Here is a 21834-nt window from a genome sequence, read left to right on the forward strand (position 1 = left end):
AATGCAATATTTGTGCATGCCTGTTTGACTAGCAGGTGTAATGAGTAAAAAGTAATCAGAGTAACTATGGTGCGACGTTCCAGACCGCTGCTTCACCTCAGTCCAATCACTCACACTAAAGTTCAACTTGCCTACGGAAACATGTAACCTTCTGTCTGCATGAGTAAGAAATTCAGAGACTCGGTTTCTCTCTCTCTCTCTCTCTCTCTCTCTGTGTTCACTCACACTCAGTGGTGAAGGCCTCTCCTGGCACTGAGATGTAGTTCTTGCCCAGTGTGGGAAATCTGTAGCTCTGCATGTTGTAGTTTTGAGGAATCTTCATTAGAGAGTAATCTAGAAACAGATAAGAATGCAGATTAAGTATTGCACATGAAAGCTAGCTCGTTTACAAAGCTTGCTGCTTGCCTAAATAACCACAAGTTCTCACCATCTGAACTTTTACCTTTTTAACCAATGGGTCATTTAAAATTCCATATTAGAATTTGTAGAATTTGGATAATTTTTAGTCCATGTAACTAACCAGTAGCAGCAGTATTAAAAAGTGTATATGACCAAAGCTACTCAAAACCTGTCCGTAATACGTCCGAGTCTCCTGTAAAGAAGCCCACTGCACTAATCTGAACTGAAAAGTGCATCTGATCAGAAATATGTAACTTCTTTATATGTGCGCTTAAGAAAATCATGCAATGATGCATTAAAAAAAATAGAAAACAGTATAATAATAATAATAATTTGCCATGGTATATGTGCCTCAGTCCTGCTTATCTCATCACAGTGATTATTTTTCTGAACGGTCACAGTCTGTGGCGATGTTGTCGTTACTGGGTTTCTCCCAGTAATTCTGTTTTCCTCCGACCTTCCAAAGACATGCAGAATGTGGGTTGGATTTTAATAACTACTTATACAGGTATCTGATGTCTGATGTGTCCAGAATAGCACTTTGATTGGGTGAGGCAGCCGGAAGAAGTCATGAAATCTTTACTCTGTCTGCAGTGATTGGATTTTGGTTGGGTGTGGGTGGAGCTTTAACTCTGTTGTTTACCTGGTGAGAGTGCATGAGCACATTGCAAGCAGACAGACTGAATCAAACTGAATGATACTGTACTAAATAGAACTGAAATACTGCTTAGTGCATTAGTACGTTTGTTGGGGCAAGGGCTTTTATTTAAGAAGAGGCTGTATGAATTGCAGTGTAAGCTCAACTTCATTTCCTGGGATTGTTTTCTATTTAAATCAATTTACTCACATGACTGTTTACCTTTGGGTAGCAGTGCAGTTCTGATGTTTGTTTTTTTATGTAACCACAAGCTATACACATACACGTAGAACAATGTGTTTTTCTGGTTGGAAGCAAATTCCTCGAATACTTCGCTACTTTTCTCTTATTGTGTAAAAACTATGACTTTAAACACTGTGACTAAACTTTTTACACTGTATTAATAAAAATATTTAGCTTTATAAAAATGTAATAAGTAGGGCTGTCGAAGTTAACGCGATAATAACGCATTAACGCGATTTCAATTTAACGCGATTAAAAATAATAGTGCCGTTAACGCAAATTCTAGTTAATGTTGAGACTTGACTGGTAGAACTACAACGCTCGGTTACATTATGTTAACATTATGTTAAAACAAACGTTTTAATGTCGGACTTGCCACCGTTTTTCATTTGCGGTTTGTTAACATAATGTAACCGAGCGTTGTAGTGATGCACTTATAAAGAAATAAATACACGCTATATTCACAAGTTGTCGGGAGCAGAACACTTTTATTAACTTATTCTGTTAAGGTACCAAATACCGGAAAGCTGAGTCGAGCACGTTAGTCCATGCACTATGGAAGCCCCAAAGGGTCAAAACACACTCACTTCGTGTAGAAACGTCCATCAAACCATTGTCACAATACAACCACAGAAAAGTCTGTTACAATAACTACGCCTTATCCCACCTAAAGCACCGCTGATCTACAATGTTTGCTGATGGAGAAATTCTAAACTTCAATCTGACATTTACTGTCTAGTATGTGAGTGAATAAAACTCCCTTACAGTTTTCTCTTGTCCCAGCAGTTTTTAACATCAGTACATTTAGCATAAAATGTGTTCACCATTTTAATTGTAACATTTCACATAAAAATCTTTGTTTTCTATAACATTTACACAGATTTTTTTTAATGCGATTAATCGCGATTAACTATATGAAATTCTGAGATTAATCGCGATTAAAAATTTTAATCGTTTGACAGCCCTAGTAATAACCAAACTATAAATCACTGACTTTTACATTAAGCTTCATGTACGTAATGCGCTAAAATGGATTATGGATTCGTGTGGCGCCAAACACACCGCAACCCTGACCAGACAGAATGAACAAATTACTTTAACTGCCTAGGCTCTGCCCATCTCTAGTGCCTGTCTGCCCATCTTTGGAAAAAAGGCACAAACCGGACAAAAGTCCCACTGAGACGGAACATAATGTCTCTAAGGAATGCCTGCAAACACTCAGAGATAAACAGAAATAAAAAGTGTGTGCAACAGATCAACAATTCATTGTTTTTCAGTATTGTTGCGACACTACAATAATTAATATGTACATTTGTTGCAAACTGTCTTAAAAATTGCATTTTTAAGGGGGCTCGAGTGGCACAGACCCAGTAATGCACCCTAAAGGTTGTATCTACGTAGTGGAGAGAAGTAAGAACTGGAATACCCAATAACTGCTTGGCGGTGATGCCTAAAACACCAGCAAAGGCAGCCAAAGAATACAAGAAGCATATTGTGATCCTCCCTGTGCAAAGAAGTCACATAAAGCTGTATCAATCATCTACTCTCTGGCAGCTTCACATACGGCAGAGTAGGCTGTGGATGTGTTATGCTTGCAGCAGAGTTTTATGACGAACAGGAAATAAGACTTAGAGTGTACAACTTCAATTCATGATATTTACTGATGTGAAATGTCTTTACACAGGGTCTAAACAAGCTCTTATGCCATTTAAACTGTATTACCCTGCTGGTGACAAAACATATCCTCAGCCTTAAAAATCTTTGACTTTTTTGTTATTGAATTAATTAAAATAAAAATGGTTCTTTATAAAAACATTTAAAAAGTGTGGTACGACTAACATTCATGTGGTGTGCTCTTACATAAGCTTCTAACATGTTTGAAAGGAAACTCTTAATCATTTATTCCCATTCCTACCATTTATTCACTTTAGTGTAACAGCTCTGAGTTCCAGAAAAAAATGTAATCTCTGGCAACATGCAGCCCTGAGGCTTTGTGTCTTATCTTAATCAAAAGGGAGGATCAGACAGAGAGAAAAAAGCGACACAGAGATGAATAAAATAAATAATAGAACTTATCGCTGATGCCCTGTTCCTGTTCCGAAAAAAATATCTATTCCATGCGGCCACGCTGCACCCCACCTGCTTCCATTCTTCCTAAAAGCCCCGGACTCTGAGTAATAATTGTGGCTCAATGACGCACGTCCTGCGTTCCATGTGCTAAAGCATTACTTGCTGGGTATGGAACTTGCTGACCCATACAAAGGTCCTGTATCATTAACACACCAAGGGTCAACGACTATTGCAAACGGAGCAAACAGGAATGTCAAATAATGCCTTTCCCACTGACCCAAAGTTAGCATGAGTCTGGTGTGTGCGTTAGTACTGACCTGCAACGTAGCTCTTTCCACCAATGGTGAAAAGAGAATCTGGTTTAGCGTCAACGTTGGTCACCATGTGCCCCATGACTTTGTCCACAGTGTCAATGAGTCCACTGACCACAGGAGTCCACTGTCCACATATAAAGAACAGCCATAAACCTCAGAGATTGAGTGTTAGGTGGTAAACATCTCTCTCTCTCTCTCTCTCTCCCTCCCTCCCTCCCTCCCTCCATCCATCCATCTCTCTCTCTCTCCATCCATCCATCCCTCCCTCCCTCCCTCCCTCCCTCTCTCTCTCTCTCCATCCATCCATCCATCCATCCATCCATCTCTCTCTCTCTCTCTCTCCATCCATCCATCCATCCATCCATCCATCTCTCTCTCTCTCTCTCTCTCCCTCCCTCCCTCCCTCCCTCCATCCATCCATCTCTCTCTCTCTCCATCCATCCATCCCTCCCTCCCTCCCTCCCTCCCTCTCTCTCTCTCTCCATCCATCCATCCATCCATCCATCTATCTCTCTCTCTCTCCATCCATCCATCCATCCATCCATCTCTCTCTCTCCATCCATCCATCCCTCCCTCCCTCCCTCCCTCCCTCTCTCTCTCTCTCCATCCATCCATCCATCCATCCATCCATCTCTCTCTCTCTCTCTCTCCATCCATCCATCCCTCCCTCCCTCCCTCCCTCTCTCTCTCTCCATCCATCCATCTATCCATCCATCTCTCTCTCTCTCTCCATCCATCCATCCCTCCCTCCCTCCCTCCCTCTCTCTCTCTCCATCCATCCATCCATCCATCTCTCTCTCTCTCTCTCTCTCCATCCATCCATCCCTCCCTCCCTCCCTCCCTCTCTCTCTCTCTCTCCATCCATCCATCCCTCCCTCCCTCCCTCCCTCTCTCTCTCTCTCCATCCATCCATCCATCCATCCATCTATCTCTCTCTCTCTCCATCCATCCATCCATCTCTCTCTCTCTCTCCATCCATCCATCCCTCCCTCCCTCCCTCCCTCTCTCTCTCTCTCCATCCATCCATCCATCCATCCATCTCTCTCTCTCTCTCTCTCTCTCTCCATCCATCCATCCCTCCCTCCCTCCCTCCCTCTCTCTCTCTCTCTCTCTCCATCCATCCATCCATCCATCCATCTCTCTCTCTCTCTCCATCCATCCATCCCTCCCTCCCTCCCTCCCTCTCTCTCTCTCTCCATCCATCCATCCATCCATCCATCCATCTATCTCTCTCTCTCTCCATCCATCCATCCATCCATCCATCTCTCTCTCTCTCTCCATCCATCCATCCCTCCCTCCCTCCCTCTCTCTCTCTCTCTCCATCCATCCATCTATCTATCTATCTCTCTCTCTCTCCATCCATCCATCCATCCATCCATCCATCTCTCTCTCTCTCTCTCTCTCCATCCATCCATCCCTCCCTCCCTCCCTCTCTCTCTCTCTCTCCATCCATCCATCTATCCATCCATCTATCTCTCTCTCTCTCCATCCATCCATCCATCTCTCTCTCTCTCTCTCTCTCTCCATCCATCCATCCATCCATCCCTCCCTCCCTCCCTCCCTCCCTCTCTCTCTCTCTCTCTCCATCCATCCATCCATCCATCTATCTCTCTCTCTCTCTCTCCATCCATCCATCCATCCATCTATCTCTCTCTCTCTCCATCCATCCATCCCTCCCTCCCTCCCTCCCTCCCTCCCTCCCTCTCTCCATCCATCCATCCATCTATCTCTCTCTCTCTCTCTCTCTCTCTCTCTCTCTCTCTCCATCCATCCATCCATCTATCCATCTATCTCTCTCTCTCTCTCCATCCATCCATCTATCCATCCATCCATCTATCCATCTCTCTCTCTCTCTCTCTCTCTCTCTCTCTATCTATCTATCTATCAGATCTTTAGATCTACTGTCACCTGGTCTAATACCCTGTGTGTATTTGGGCTTACCTCCTCGTCTGTTCGCCAGCTGCTGGAGGACATCACTTCATCAACACTCTTTAAAACTGACTGCAACAAACATGAACATAAACACTTTTTATATCAGTTTAGCTTAAATAAGCATTACATACCCTTACAACGCTCTGCCTTTTAGCTCTATATGTATGGTCTCCATAGGCGTTTATAGAAGTTTGTGTGTGGTTTAAAAATTAATAATTTTAGAACTGTTGATATATCAAAAAAAGATATATTTATTTGTATGCGTGGTTGTATGGAGTTTGTGTATACATTCTGTGTATAAAATCGGTTCTACCTGTGTCAGGTTGTGAGCCATGTCCTGAGTTATAGTCTTGTTGGGCAGACTGAAGGGCAAAGACTGTAGGAAGCCCAGCATTGGCATGGACACTGAGTCCTGAATGTCCTTTGTGGGGTCAGAAATGGTGGGGTGTGGTGACAATGTAACTGCCTGTAGAAAACACACACACACACACACACACACACACACATACGAAACAGAGATATCAGGTGATTAGAGCCCAGGGATGGACAAGTTTGAGCTGACGTCACATATTGACCCCACAGGTTTTAAGTTACAGATTTAATTTATGAGAATGACAGGATGTAATTAAATTAAGGTCTGTTTGTTTCAAAGTTCAAGTCATGTTCTGCTTGGCCTTCATTAGATCTGTCTGAAGCAGTATGAGCACGACCATTCTGCACCCAGCTGCCCAGGCAGGGTGGTAATAAGATTACATGCATGGTGGAATCATGAGCAGTAGTTTTTGAAGGAATTAACTTGCAGACTACCTACTTCACTGCTGTCTTGTTTTATTTACATCCTAAATCTGGGAACATTTCAGCTGTCTATGAACTGCTCTCTTTTTTCCCTCTCCCTCTTTACTGTGTTACTGATTTCCTGGCTTAATATCCGCATCACAGCCTTTTGCGTGAGCGCTCAATATCCGATTTCTTTCCATTTCCTCAGTGTCTGAAGAAGACAAATCTTTGCAAAAGATGGATTTGTTCGTTTATTACTCAAAACTTCACCTTATTTCCTGCTAGGAGCTTGTGCAAAACCCTTTGTGTTTGTGCATGTCCTCTCCGCTGTCATATGTCTGAATAAGCTTTAAATCCCCTCATCGTTTGAGAATGTATGCTTCGTGTACAGTGTGCAGGCATGAATGTGTGAGTAGCTCTGTATCCTCTCACTTTGCTCGGTGGTTGATGTGAAGAGAAGTCGCAAAAAACAGTCTGAGAGTGTGTAAGAGAGGCTATAAAACTTTCTCCTCTCCGCTGTGGGAGGTCTAAGTGAATCTGTCAGGAGTCCTGAATGCCTTCACTAATTTACAAGCAGCCCTAATGAAGTTACCAAGCAGAACAACTCCCATGAGTGCTGATATAAACTCTACTAGCTCAGGACTTTTGGAAAAATGGTTAACAAGCCAATTTAACAATGTTAAATTTGAATGTAAAATTCTTTAAATTACTTTAACCTTTATGTTATAAAGTGTATAAAATATACAGGGCACCAATATATTAGGTCATTACACAATCCACATATCGCATGTTTTTTGCTTCTTAAAGGAATGCTCTAGGGTTTTTGCAAGCTCATTTCTAAATCCTCTAAATCTAAATTTTTACACATTTGTGTACTGAACACAAAAATGCTGTTTACTAAAATCTGACTATGATAAATGTGTGAGGGCAGTTTCTGTGGCATGAAACTAATATTTACGCAAAACCTGTCATTAAAAAAAACAGATTCAATTTATCAAAAACTGTATTCATGCCTTCAGAGATCAGAGACAAGAGTAATCCTACATTTATGCCGTGACCATGTCACATTTTTTAATGATAACTGGTGACATACAATGAAAGGAAAAGGCGAAACAAATGTGGACAGAACAATGTTGTGATAACCAATCGTGTTATTTTCTTTTTCCCATTGTGAAACACAGACCTCCCATATAATCCTTTCTGATGCTGTCTGAATATTATCACCTCTATACTTTATTTAGAAAATTTCTGAAATTAGAAATGCTTTGATATTCACATGCTTATTGCTTTTGTTTGCATTGTAACAACAACAAACAAATTGAAATAAAAAATCAAATCACTACCACAGCTAGTGTTAGTGCTGCACAGCTCCAGGATCCTGAATTCAACCTTTTACTATTACTTATGAATACTCAGTACAGGGAGATGTGCTAACTGACCATACGCTACAGAAGAGGGTTTGTTTGTTTGTTTATTAGGATTTTAACGTCATGTTTTACACTTTGGTTACATTCATGACGGGAACGGTAGTTACTCATTACACAAGATTCATCCGTTCACAAGTTTATATCGAACACAGTCACTTGCACGTGTTTGGACTGTGAGACGAACCCACACAGACACGGGGAGAACATGCAAACTCCACGAAGAAAGGACCCAAGACCTTCTTGCTGTGAGGCGACAGTGCCACCCACTTAGCCACCGTGCCGCCCTACAGAAAAGGGCTGGGTGATATAAAAGTGCTGTGTGTCTTTACATGAAGCGTAACTGTGCTGCTGACTGTCTCTAATATACCAAGTACAAACATGGCAGAAAACAGAAACTAGAGACTAGCCTGATGAACACATAAGTATCTATTTCACCTTACGTCTAATGAAAACATCCAATACAAAAAAGCATTTCCTGCTTTCTTCGCTATTCTACCCGTCATGGGTGACAAAACATTTCGGTTAGGGTTAGGGTTAACCAAGGTTTCTCATTGATCCACTTTGAGTAATGAATCATGATCCAGGGACAAATGACTACACTTCTGTTTGGGAAACAACATAAGGCTGTTTGGCTGTTGAGGCAGTTTCGATAATTAATCAGTCTTAGTTCCAGGCACAGACATACAGCATGACTTCCGCTTTACGGCTCAGCGGTATTGAACAGGAAAAATAAAAGCTTTTTGTAGAAATTATATTGCCAGCTGTAATCTTTCTATAATGACGTATGTGACTATTAAAAAAAAACTCTATTTCTCTATTTCCTTTGTTTATATGTTTGGCCACATGGTTTCTTTCTGAATTTCTACAACGTCAGGCATTAGCAGAGATCGCGTGTCTCAATGGACGCTCAATAATCCTCACTTGTAGTGAGTTCTAGAGGTTTAACGTATACGTAACCAACCTGGCTGTACAATGGCTGCCCCTGCGCTCTGGCCACAGCTTCAGAAGATATATTAATAACAATGAATTTACTTAACACATGTATGTGTATACACCGATGAGGCATAACATTATGACCACCTTCTTAATATTGTGTTGGTCACCCTTTTGCTGCCAAAACAGCCCTGACCCGTCGAGGCATGGACTCCACTAGACCCCGGAAGTAGTGCTTTGGTATCTTCTTTAGCAATTTGAGCTACACTAGCTCATCTGATGGATCGGATCAGACCACACGGGCCAGCCTTCGCTCCCCACGTGCATCAATGAGCCTTGGCTGCCCATGACTGTTCCTTCCTTGGACCACTTTTGACAGATACTGACCACTGCAGACCGGGAACACCCCACAAGAGCTGCAGTTTTGGAGATGCTCTGATGCAGTCGTCGTCTAGCCGTCACAATCAGGCCCTCGTCAAACTCGAATCCTCACGCTCGCCCATTTTTCCTGCTTCTAACATCAACTTTATGGATAAAATGTTCACTCGCTGCCTAATATACCCCCCCCCACTAACAGGTGCCGTGATGAAGAGATAATCAGTGTTATTCACTTCACCTGTTAGTGGTCATAATGTTATGCCTAGTCGTTGTATGTGACAAATCAAGTCATACCATCTACCCTGGATTCAACAACATAAACATTCACCTGTTGTTCAGTGTCTGTTGTTGTGTGCACAGTGGACGTGGGAGTTTCAGTAGTTGGAGCAAAACTCACATCCTTGCCTGTAATAAACATAAAAATGATAAATCAGTAAAGACTTTCTGTATGTTTTAAACTATATTTACTACAGTGCCAAATCACAACCATGTGCTAAATTGTCCTCCATTGCACGTCAGCTTTAATCTTGGAAAGTAAAGGCCAGCAGGAGGAGAGCTGGTAAGTCGGCTTTGACTGGCTAGATTAATAAAGACAGTAAAAGCCACCTCTTCCACCCACAGACCAGGACCGATTATGCTTGATTAGACCTGTGGCCACAAATGAAACTTGTCATTATTTAATTCATTGGTGAACTCTTTCAGTTGAGCCTTTGGAAACCCAGATAATTGCTGATGAGTGTGTATAAGGGCCAGTGGTAGCTCAGTGGTTACGGTACTGGACTAGTAAGCAGAAGGTTGCCGGTTCAAGCCCTGCCACCACCAAGTTGCCACTGTTGGGTCCCTGAGCAAGGCCCTTAACCCTCAATTGCTCATCGTGTTCCGCTCATTGTGTAAGTCGCTTTGGATAAAAGCGTCTGCTAAATGCTGAAAATGTAAATGTATAAAGTGAGGGACTAATGAGTCGAGCTACATTTTTATAATGAATGACTACGTTGAATTTGGACCATGACTATGATAACTCTGATTGGAATTAAAGAAGAAATACTGTTGGAGATGAATCCCAGATTCATCTACAATTCCTCACACCTTCCAAAGAGGCAAATCTGATATCCATTTCTCTGTTTTCGCTAAGCGGAAATGCATTACTATACAAAGGAAACAGATGAGCCATTAGAAAGAGCCTTTACCCTTAAGTGCTTTCTAAACATCAAAGCAATATAGTGTTTTTACTTTAAGAAGAACTGTGAGTTGAATATTGTAAACAGAAGTCATTACTCAAATAAAATACAGTATATGCAGCTGTCTGGACCCCAAAACATGTTATAAAAGTATTATAGAAGTGTGCAACATTACCAAAAATACAGTATATTACAGTCATAGTTAAAAAAAACACAAAGCTTTGTTGATGATTTCATGAAACAAAATCCTATATGTACTTTAGCCAAAACAAGCATTCTTACTCGTGTGTTTTAAACAAGAGTCGACTTTAAACTAGTTCCAATTAAAACCACGTTGATAATGCTGAGGCTTAACAGCACTTGCCAATCCACCACCAGCTGTTTCCAACAGTGAGGTAATCACAATTGCCATTCAACACAATAATACAACACAAATCAGCCGAATGAGGAGACTCTTGGTAGGTTCCAATAATATAAACACAAAACAAATCCTCTGCTCTGATGTGTGATTGAGAGAGATCCCTTATTTTTCATCCATAAGTACATTCTGCAAGCTATTTCTATTAGATAATCAGCTGATCACCGTCCTAGTTTAAAGCATCTTATTGTATTCAGTTTGGAAGAGAATAACAAACCGTTTCGAAAGCAGTTTGTAATTTATTCCTGCTGCCTGTTTTGTGGGGGTCTGAAGCTTAAGGGAAACACATGAGCTCATGAGCTCTACAAGGGGTTCTCCACAAGCTGCTCAGAAAACTACTGCAAACACAATAGAAAACTTTGACAGGCTCACAATAAATAAACCCGTCTGCGGAAACATCTATTCATGATTTGGTTTCGAAATGCCCAGAACAGTAAATAGCTGTGTACAAACCACAAACCTAAAATGAGAATTTCTAACTTTAAGAAACACAAAAAGCAAATTAAATGAAAATATTTGGGCATAAAAGTGGAACAATTGTCAGACAGATCTGTCTCATCGTTTAAAAATTGTAGGTCACATCTATGGAACAGCTAACGATGGCCAGGGATACATAAGAGTAGGGCTGAAACGATTCCTCAAGGAACTCGAGTACTAAAAATCATCGATGCAAATTTTTCGCATCCAGGCGCCGTTTAATCCATACAACTACACACAGCTCACGGTGTTTCGCACGGACGTCTTTCACTTTTGCACAACGCATTCACGATGTGCAGGTGACGTGAAGAAGCAGAGGGCTGCGTCCGAAATCTCATACTTAAACAGTACTTAAACCGGATACTTTTCGCTTACAGTTCAATAAATACTACGTATTTGGACACGCTCGCCGCTCCTGCGTACTGTTCATTATGAAAGTACGCGATTTGAAACACAGCCGAGTTTTGATAACGCGGACAGCTAAATGGAGAGATAAAATATCGAGGGGAGAACAGAGGAGACTGGACAGAGAAAACCACAGAAAGTTTGAGATCATTTTAAGCTGGAAAAAACGAAAACTCATCAGAGAGTCTTGTTGATACGCTGACTTTTCTTCATTGTAACCATCACATGCTTTTTTGAAGACTGAAATTTGCACAAATTAGAGGCTTATGTTTATGTATTATAAATGAATTTCCCCACTGTGGGACTAATAAAGGATTATCTTATCTTATCTTATCTTATTGTTTATTATTTATGCCTTAGTTTTAGGTTGCCTGTATACATTTTAAAAGTAATTTGATTTATTTTTGATGTATTTGTTTTTGCATTTCAAAAATGTTTTCTTTAAACTGTCCTGTAAGGAATAAAAATGTACAGTCTGTTTTAAAAGACACGTCTTATTTAATCTTATATGTATTTATTTTTGCTCTTTATTAAAGCAAAAGTATTTCTTATCTGATTACTTGATTAATCGCTGGAATAATCGATAGAATACTCGATTACAAAATTAATCGATAGTTGCAGCCCTACATAAGAGTGTAACTGCCCTGATCAAGTGTGTTGGATGAATTAAGCCTCTGACACCCCTTTTTGAAAGTAATTCAGCTGCATTCTTCAAAAAAACTTCCCATGTTATAGACAAAACTGCCACATGAATCTATCTAGAGTTTATGCTGTTATGTCGATTATGTTATGTACTTGATAAACAAAGTTCACCTCTCTTTCTTAAACATAAACAAACAAGTAAGGATCACACAAAAGGTAAAAAGGCTGCAAAATGACTGTGAATAGTTGGTCCGGGCAGCTGTGCAAGCGTCAGCGGATTTACAAATGAGAACTGTAAATAACTAGACCGTGAGATAAAGGGGGAAAGATCCAGAAAAAGTAAAGTAATGAATTTCAATTTCAAGCTGGAACATTCCAAGCTGTCAGAACAATGCTAACATAATTGGGATGACTGTGCCCCAAAACTAAATTATACCAGTACCATGTCAAAGATTTTTAAACATAGTTAATCATAAACAAAACAAAATCCTTCTACGCTGTGTGCCATTACATCCATACAAAGCAAAATATCCCCTGCTCCAGTAAAGAATAAATGGGATTTGACTTGATCTTCAAATTTTATAGTGTTGTCGTCCATCTGTTAAATGCAAGTAGAGATTAAGGTATGTGGAGAATGCGGAAATTGCCTCCACACTCATAACCAATAAGAGCAGAAAAGGAAATGATCGGAACTGCAGATGTTCTGGATCACTGTTTAAGTAAAGCTGGAATGACTGCCTGCCTGCCACGTAAAGAAGAAGTTGAAAACTTTGATTGCAGTAACTAAGATCACCAACAAACATTCATTTCTGTCATATCTGTTATAATAAAATTAGGATAAATAAAGGTTGTCTGTGTAGGACTGACCATGCTCGCTTTATATATCGTTATATGTATATGTGTAGTCTTTTTATGTCTAGATCTTATGTCTAGATGTCATTTGTCACCATGTATAAAGCAGCATGTTGTCACTGGCCCGACATGCCACAGCACAAGTGTTACCAAACAAAGATCCACAGACAGCTGGCTAAAAGAGAGCAGCCAAAAATAAGGGACCAGAGACCAAAGACAGCAAAAAACCCTAGTAATAAAACAACAAGGCTTTACAAGAAAGTAGATGAGAATTGAATAAACAATTTACCGATGCTTGCTTTGTAGTAAAGCAAGATCTCTTTGGGTGAAAGTGCTCTCTCCCAAATGACAAACTCGTCAAACGCTCCAGTCACATACTGCCCATAGATGTGGCTGTGTCCGGTCCCGATGACCAAGTCATTGTACACATCACCGTAGTTCTCAGACACGCTGCCTTTTTCATCACTGATGTTAAATGTGCCGTTGATGTAGATCTTCAGGCCGTCTTTCAGGGTCCAAGTAAAAAGAATGTGTGTCCAGTAAGGGCCTGGAGAGATGAATACAACACAAGAAACACAAGAGCAAAAGACATCGATAAAGGGAAGTAAGAATAAGACAAAAATGAAGAGAGCAGGCCTCCTAAAAACAGAAAAAATTTTCTTAGGCGTAATTACGCCACATAATTACAGTTTTCTAGTACTGCTCACTTGCTAGATAACCTGATTTGGCGATTAGTTTCTTTCTTTTAATTGTGTTTCATGTTTTGGCTGCATCTTCCTCAGGACACATTTTTGAGAATAATCTATCAATCATTCTTTTATCTAATGTATTAAGCATTTTTAATTTAATAAAGTGGTGGCTCGGTGGGGGTAGCACTGTCGCCTCACAGCAAGAAGGTCCTGGGTTCGATCCCCAGGCGGGGCGGTCCGGGTCCTGTGGAGTTTACGTGTTCTCCCCGTGTCTGCGTGGGTTTCCTCCGGGAGCTCCGGTTTCCTCCCACAGTCCAAAAACATGCAGTCAGGTTAACTGGAGACACTGAATTGCCCTGTAGGTGAATGGGTGTGTGTGTGTGTGTGTGTCTGCTTTGCGATGGACTGGCGCCCCGTCCAGGGTGTTACTGTGTGCCTTGCGCCCACTGAAAAGCTGGGATAGGCTCCAGCACCCACCTGCGACCCTAATTGGATAAGCGGTTAAGAAAGTGAGTGAGTTTTTCATCACATATCAAAAAGTTTCATCAGAATCGCTTTGTGTTTGGCATTCGGTCACTCCAGTCATTTGATGATCCATGTTTTAAAGACAGTCTGAACACAAAGAAAGAGCTGATTCTGTGCGGGTTCTTCTTTTATGCTGATTGGAGTTTCTATTCAGCACATTCTGTATCTGTGCAGAAGTTGATCACTTCTGGTCCTCCTGATTGTGGTTTGGTTACAATTTATCCACTTTTGGCAAAGCAGTTTAGAGCTCCATTCACTGCCCCCTCAGTAATCTTCAGTTTAGCCAAGATTAACCACTGAGAAAGCCTTTCTTCACCTAAAGAACTATTCGACGTCTGATACATGAACTTAATTTTGTTGCCGCACTTCTCACTGTCACACTTTTATTCCATATGAAACGTTCTGCTTAAAAGCTCAATGCTCTAAAATTAGAAAACAGATTTAGCCACCATTTATCACAGAATACACACAGTCCTCGACACTCACTACCAAATCCATTCACACACTTTCCTCTAACCAAACACAGATGCTGTTATTCCTTCACTTTCAGGCAAGTACCTGGCAATTTAATATTAGCTTTCCAGCGGTGGGAGTTTCCTCTGGTGTAGAACTCCACGTATCCCCCCAAAGAGTTAGTGTACACAGAGAAGCCGTTGGAGATGATTTTCCCTCCAGATGTCACTGCAAAGCTAGACCGTGACTCTTGGTTCTTCCAGAAGAAGGAGAATGTAATTCCTATTAATAAAATATTTTGTTAGGCGCCAATCAAATATTTGTGTTAAAGAGAAACTGCTACACAGTCACACTTATGAGCACTTACTTACATACCTGACTAAACTTTTTAGAAAAGAATTTGTCAATATAGATACAACATGTTGCATCCTAAATGTTTACACCCTTAAACTGGCTTTGTGTTGTCATGCCATGCACCATTTGTACTAGAGTAATGTATACTGTGGAAGGGCTTCTGTAAGTCTCCCTGGATAAAAGCGTCTGCTAAACGCTGTTAATGTAAATGTAATATATGCAACTGGATTTATTGGATTCATTTAAAGTTGAATTCTCTATCTGCTTCATTCAGACATAACTGATCCGCCGACTGACTTGACTAGTCTGCGTTTGTGCAGTGTTTTACTCATGAATGGTTTGGAAAGCTTTGTCATTATGACAATCATCATTAATAATGTTACGGCAGACTGTGGCAGCAGGCATCAACACCATGATGAGTAATGAACATTTTAGGCTTAAATTCCAATTAATCTGATACATGAGTGGTGAAAACCACAAAGTCTGTAAAAGTTGGGATACTTTAAAATTTGGAGCATAGATTACAAAGGCAAAAGCATGTGTACACAATGTGCTCTTGGCATTCGCTCATGATACAGTTTATAAAGAGCAGGCAAAAATAATCAAGGCCTGTTAAATATTACAATTTATATTTGCACTTTTTCTTAAGATGGAATTCATGCTGATTTTACGCAAGGACGAAGCCAGAATATATTTGCTGCTCTTTTATTTAATGTAAGCTGCTTAATTTAACTGGACACAAGCAGTAATGAGTCTTGATCAAAGATTTTGCCTTAAGTTACTCATCATTACAGTGTTAGTTTGGCTTCATGGAGGTAAAATGATTTACTTGGAATCATTCGGATAACTGAAGCCCCATATCTGTGTTTCTTAGTACAAAGAAGGTCATGCACTCTATCAGACCTTTTATAGAAAACGCCCTACTGAAGTATGGCTAAACAGGAAATAAGCCATTAAGAAACAAAACAGAACAAATAGAAGATTAAAAGAGCAAAATGTGTGCAAGTAAGAAAGTTATGAATTTTAGTGTATGAATAAGGCAGTGTGTGTGTGTGTGTGTGTGTGTGTGTGTGTGTGTGTGTGTTTATGGGTGGTGGTGGGGTGATAAAGACAGAAGAACCAAAATATAATAGTAAAAAAGACAAGAAAAAGTAAGACAGTAGACTGGATTAACAAAAGTGATTGGTTAAGCATAGAGCCAAGTTCAGAAACAATGTACATTAAAATAACATTACTGCTATAAAACGTTGGTAACATTAGAAATAATTATAAAAGTATTACTGTAGCCTGGCAATCATCAACTATGCATTAAAGCAAGTATTTTATCAGGGTTGCCAGATGAGTAATGAGTCCCATAATATCACATGTATTTCAAAAACTTAAATATTTGTGGCTACAGTATGAAAAAGCCCTTTCCTGTTCAAGCATGACCCATGTACAAAGCGAGGACCATAAAGACCTGGTTTGATGGGTAGGTTGACATTGGAGGAAATCCAGTGGGCTGCACAGAGCTCTAAACTCAACCCCACTGAACACCTTTGGGATAAATTTGAATGTTGATTGTAAGCCAGGCCTTTTAGTCCAATATCAGTGCCTGACCTTACAAATGCTTATTGAATATTGGCACAAAATGACACAGACACATTTTATATTTTTGTTTTTATGCTTTTTCTCCCCTTTTTCTCCTTTTTTTTTTTTTTTAGGGCGTCCAATTGCCCGATTGCGTCATGCTTCCTCCCTGCCGATCCCCACTCTGATTGAGGAGAACAAAGCTAACCCACGCCCCCTCCAACATGTGGGCAGGAGCTGTATGCATCTTATCACCTACACATTGACGTTGTGTACGGAGAGACACACCCTGACAGCACTCTTTTCTCATCTCTGTGCAGGCGCCATCAATCAGCCAGCAGAGGTCGTATTTGCACCAGTCATGGGAGAGAGACCCTACCCGGCTTAGTCCCGCCCATATCTGAACAACAGGCCGATCGTTGTTCATGTGGCCGCTCAGCCTTAGCCGGCAGGCAGGGCTATGATTCGATACGATGTATTCGAGATCCCAGCTCTGGTTCCAGCGTGTGTTTTTACCGCTGCGCCACCTGAGCGGCCACACAGACACATTTTAGAAAGATTTTCCAGATACACAGAGACTGTTACAGCCCCAAAACGGTTAAGTTCATAATAATGCTCATTGTTGGACATATAGCATATGTATAAATGTGTTAAACATGTGTGTTTTCTTTTGGTGAGAGTTGGGCTGAGGTGCAGACAGACAAAGGAAAGGAAAGAAAAAAAGAAAGAGAAATATATGTAGTACTTTACCCTGCGGTCCACACAGAGTGGGGTCACTAATGCAGGAGTTCCTGTAATTTCCGAAATGAAGAAAGGTGGCTCCAGAGGCTCCATTTAGGTAAATGCCTTTGTTTAACACCCCTTCTACGATCTCTACAGGACAAACACCCACACGATTAAAGATCTGAAAACATCACCAGCCAGTCTTTAAAAGAAATGAGGTTATAAAAAAACAAAACGATCCATGTCTTAAAAACTAAACTAATATTTTGTCTGTCTCTGGAAATGACCGTAACACGCCCTACCCTCAGCATAAGAAAAAACAAAACCTGCTAATCTGTCTGTTTTCATTAAACATTTTTTCTTTGCATTTGGGTTCATCAACTTTAAAACGAAGCTGGGTTTGGAACATTCGCTGGTCCAGGGTTGTATTTATGAGTGCAGCACTGACTTTATGAGATTACGAAATTAATAAAAAGGCCCACACAATTTGCGTTCACCAGATCAGGGCCAACATGACATCATTCAGTTCTAAGTATTTTCGGGTGATTCACTTAACACCAGCACATGTGTGGCGCATTGACAAGTGGATTTAGGAGGAGCATCTACATTTCTATTAAAGTACCCCTGAATGTATTCAATTTCTTTACCTTCAATTCATTAAATATTTGGTAACAGCTGTATGCTGCATTTTAATACATGTGTCTGTTAAATATCAAACCTTTGCATGAATGTATTTTTGCACACACAAAGACTATTTAAGTGACTTTCCCTGTTTGGCGCCCCTCCAATAACTCACTGCTGCAATGAACCGTAACAGGCAAATGTTGGCACAGGTCTCAGGTGTGTATATTAATGCTCTTAACCAGATGTTTAAGAGAGTTAACCTTTAAAAACATCTTAAGATCAGGGATACTTTAAAAGAGGGGTTTACAGTAAAAACTGAAACAAATACGTGTGTATGAAAACTTGACGGATGATCAGGAACAGGAACTAAAACCTTCTGATTGCATGACTATTAAAATCAACAGAATCTGCAGAAATCCCAGACATTAGCTGGACAATGAGTCAGTATGACCTTAAATTGGTGAATAGCAAAGATGTTTTCCACCTCACTGTCGCGTTATGTGTGGGCGCAAGTCTTTCATACAACATTTAGAGTTAAGAATTACAAACAACACCGAACCATAGCAAGCAACTTTAAACTCATTAATGGATGTCTTAACAGAAACAGAAAAACACACATGGAAGAGAGAAGAGAAGATGAAAGCAAGATTTTCTTCTGGAGATGGAAATGGGATTGCAGGGAGGGATTACAGCAGAGGATGAAGGGAAGGATAGATAAGTATGCATCATAGCTGGTGAGTAAATAAAGAAACTAAGGAAAAAAGTTTTACCATCCATGTTTTGAGTATGTTCACAGATTCCGCCAGTAAAAACTCTGGTGGGCAATGCTTTAGAAAGTTCAGCAATTACAGTGGACAACGATGTCTTAGTGTTAAGGCTCTGGCCTTCTAATCAGATGGTAGTGGCTTCAAATCCTGGGTTTGCTGGGCTGTCTCTGCTGGACCAGTAAGCAAGGTCCTTAACACTCAACTAGTGCACTTAATAGTATGCCATTTTTCTATCTCCAAAACGCTGTAAATAAAACATCTATCTTCCCTCAGCCATAATGTTGTCAGTCACCCAAGACAAGTAATGGAGATTTATAGCAACCAACTAAACATTTTGTGATCTGCATGTCTAAATCATTATATCATTTTCTTATGTAAAATTACACAATCACTAGCCAAGATCAAATCTATCTGGTCCTTTCACAGTTCAGATGTTTAAAAGTAAATTCACTGGTAACTGACAGGGACCACAACAGATAAACAAAGTTAAAGATAAACAAAATTGAGTTATTTTTGCATGAACTGCTTGCACAATATTGCAAGATCATAAAAGAAACCTCACCTACAGAGACGGAAATATTAGTGTAGGCAGAGTCATTGGTGTAGACAGAGGGAGAATTATGTGTAGGCAGGACAGTATGGTTGTGGATTGCTGTGATGAAAAGAAATGAGGAGAAAAAATACAACAGAAAATGACAAAAACAAGTGATTTTTGATACAAGCACATGTACACAAACAGAGACGTGAAGGAGACACACACACACAATTACAAGGACTCGTGTGTACAGGGTGATCTTAAAAGAGGGCTGGAAGGGTAAACGATAAATTCACAGATCTTTCACTTAATACATTTATAGGCTTGTTCTGTCAACAGCTAGATGGGACCCATCTGCTGCATGTGGGAAAACACTCTACCGTCCACGGATATGCAAATTGATGCTTTAAGACATGCGGATCAAAGTCTGTGGCTCTGTTTTGAATTAGAGAGAGGGCCATTTGTAATCAAACACACACATTAAGTGAATAAAATTGCCATTAGAGGACCAAGCTCTATGTCACATGAAATAAAAGCATCCATGGACTTTAGTCAAATGAGTACGGATAAAGAAAAAAACTACTGCTCTGCTGTAGTCGACACGTCTACTTGACAATGGATGAACGTTTATTCTGATAACTCTATGACACACTAAGAAATATGCATTTATATTGACTGGCAGAATGATTGACACTCGTTTGGTTACACAGTGGCTTGTTCAGAATCGAGCGATAAGCCATGCATGATTTTCTTATTATTTAAAATGTAACTCAAATGTGCTGTTTAGTCACAGTTAAGCACTAAGGACAGCTGCACAAACTGAGCAGGGTTGTCCATAGTGCAGTAGACGTGACTGCAGAGGAATGCTCGACAGCTGTAGAGAGACACGAGGACAGGAGAGAGCAACGAAAAAAAATACAGCATAAGATAGTAACGTATACGGAAACAAACAGAAATGCAAAAGAGAGAGAAACATTGAAATTAAGAGGCAATAAATATATAGAAAAAAATGTCAGGGTGTTTCTGCTTTTGTCATTTTAAAGCTGTGGAGTGTAACTTTTTGTTTGGAAAGAAACTCTAAAGCATTACCGATATTTATTAAGTCAAAACATTATTTTGAAACATGGAGTTTCTAAGCTGCCTTTAGCTACCTTGAAAAGCCTAAAATATTGACTTGAAGTCAACGCAGACACTCAGAATTATACATTTAGACATATTAATGTGCAGCCTCAGGTACAACTGGGGGTGGTGCAAAATGAACTCTCATATTAACTAATTTTTAACACTTTGATAGTAGAGTTCTTACTGGGGCCTGTTGTGTAGCCTATCTATGAAGCTTGTTTGATCACTAGTTGAATTAAACTACTGAAAATAACATGGAATTAATTTATGAAAGGTATTTTTTAAATAGATTCACTTGATGCAGAAAGGATTCAGACCCTTTGACTTTTAGCAAACTCTATTGTGTTGTGTAGTTTTTAATTTTTAATAGATAGTCACAGATGTTTAATGGGAGTCAGACCCGGGCTTTGTCTGGGCGGCTGAAGAACAATGAGTGGCACACAAAGCCACTCTAGTATTGTTTTGTCTGTATGCTTTAGGTCGTTTAAGATAATCTAGGGAAGGGACGCCTTTATTTGTCAGATATACATATACAGTGTACATATTCCAGCTAGTTTGGAAGCTGGGGTCAGAGCGCGGGTTCAGTTATTCTACGGCGCCCCTGGAGCTGATAGGATTAAGGGCCTTGAGAGGGTTACATTGTGCTCTGAGAGAGAAGTTAATTAACAATGTTCTTGTAGATATGGCGCAGCGATAGTTTGGAGTCCTGTCCGGGACTCATTACTGCATTGCACCCAGTGATTCAGAGGAAATTTGACCCACTGCAGCCCTGACCAGATAGAAGCATTTTAATATTGCTCACATTTGATGTACTTTTAGTTTGCATCTGCGCTGCCCCAGCTGTGTTATAAGTATATATTAGCACACTTTGACCAGATGGTATCTCGCTCGCACAACATTCTACATTAACATTTGATTCCAGTTTTTTAAATCCATTTGCCTGAATAAATAAAATCGAATCAAACTGAATTTTAGCTTCACTGTGTACATTAGAAACTGCACTTGTCATCTACTCTACACATATTGAAAAACTTTCCTACAGCAGACATTTTGGTAAGCACGTAGCAGCAGCAGCATTTTAAGTCATTTACCATTAACTAAGTCTTTACAATCCAGGGAATACCTCAAACAAAGAAGAGGGATACAGAAAAAGACATGACACAGCCAAAAGCCAAAACTGGTGCACATACTTATAGCAGTCCCATTTATATGACCTGTTCTATTTCCAATCTGGTCGTGCAGGCTGGGGATCCCGTCTACTTCATCCAGCGGCCAGTAGTGTGAGGCTGTGGCCAGCACATCAAGGCCTGGAAATACACACATACACAACAGCAGATTTAAAGGTGTGAATGTGTTAGGATTGTCCTTCATTAGACGTGTATGTTAGATTT

General features: G+C 40.2%; 1 protein-coding gene across 2 annotated transcripts in view; it reads right to left on the minus strand.

The window, feature by feature from the left end:
• The window catches only part of adgrd1 (adhesion G protein-coupled receptor D1), a 66319-nt gene that overhangs the window by 40138 nt on the left and 4347 nt on the right, over positions 1-21834 (minus strand). Inside the window, exons 3-11 of one of the 2 annotated variants that reach the window (XM_062999387.1) lie at positions 21634-21750; positions 17423-17545; positions 14855-15031; positions 13372-13629; positions 9439-9515; positions 5909-6061; positions 5605-5664; positions 3667-3787; positions 226-333 (exon numbers count right to left, since the gene is read on the minus strand). In XM_062999387.1, coding sequence (XP_062855457.1) covers positions 226-333; positions 3667-3787; positions 5605-5664; positions 5909-6061; positions 9439-9515; positions 13372-13629; positions 14855-15031; positions 17423-17545; positions 21634-21750 — 1194 coding nt within the window. The remainder of the gene's footprint in view (positions 1-225; positions 334-3666; positions 3788-5604; positions 5665-5908; positions 6062-9438; positions 9516-13371; positions 13630-14854; positions 15032-17422; positions 17546-21633; positions 21751-21834) is intronic. The other variant, XM_062999388.1, reaches the window with a different exon arrangement.

Source organism: Trichomycterus rosablanca, chromosome 7 (genome assembly GCF_030014385.1).
Source record: "Trichomycterus rosablanca isolate fTriRos1 chromosome 7, fTriRos1.hap1, whole genome shotgun sequence".
NCBI lineage: Eukaryota > Metazoa > Chordata > Actinopteri > Siluriformes > Trichomycteridae > Trichomycterus > Trichomycterus rosablanca.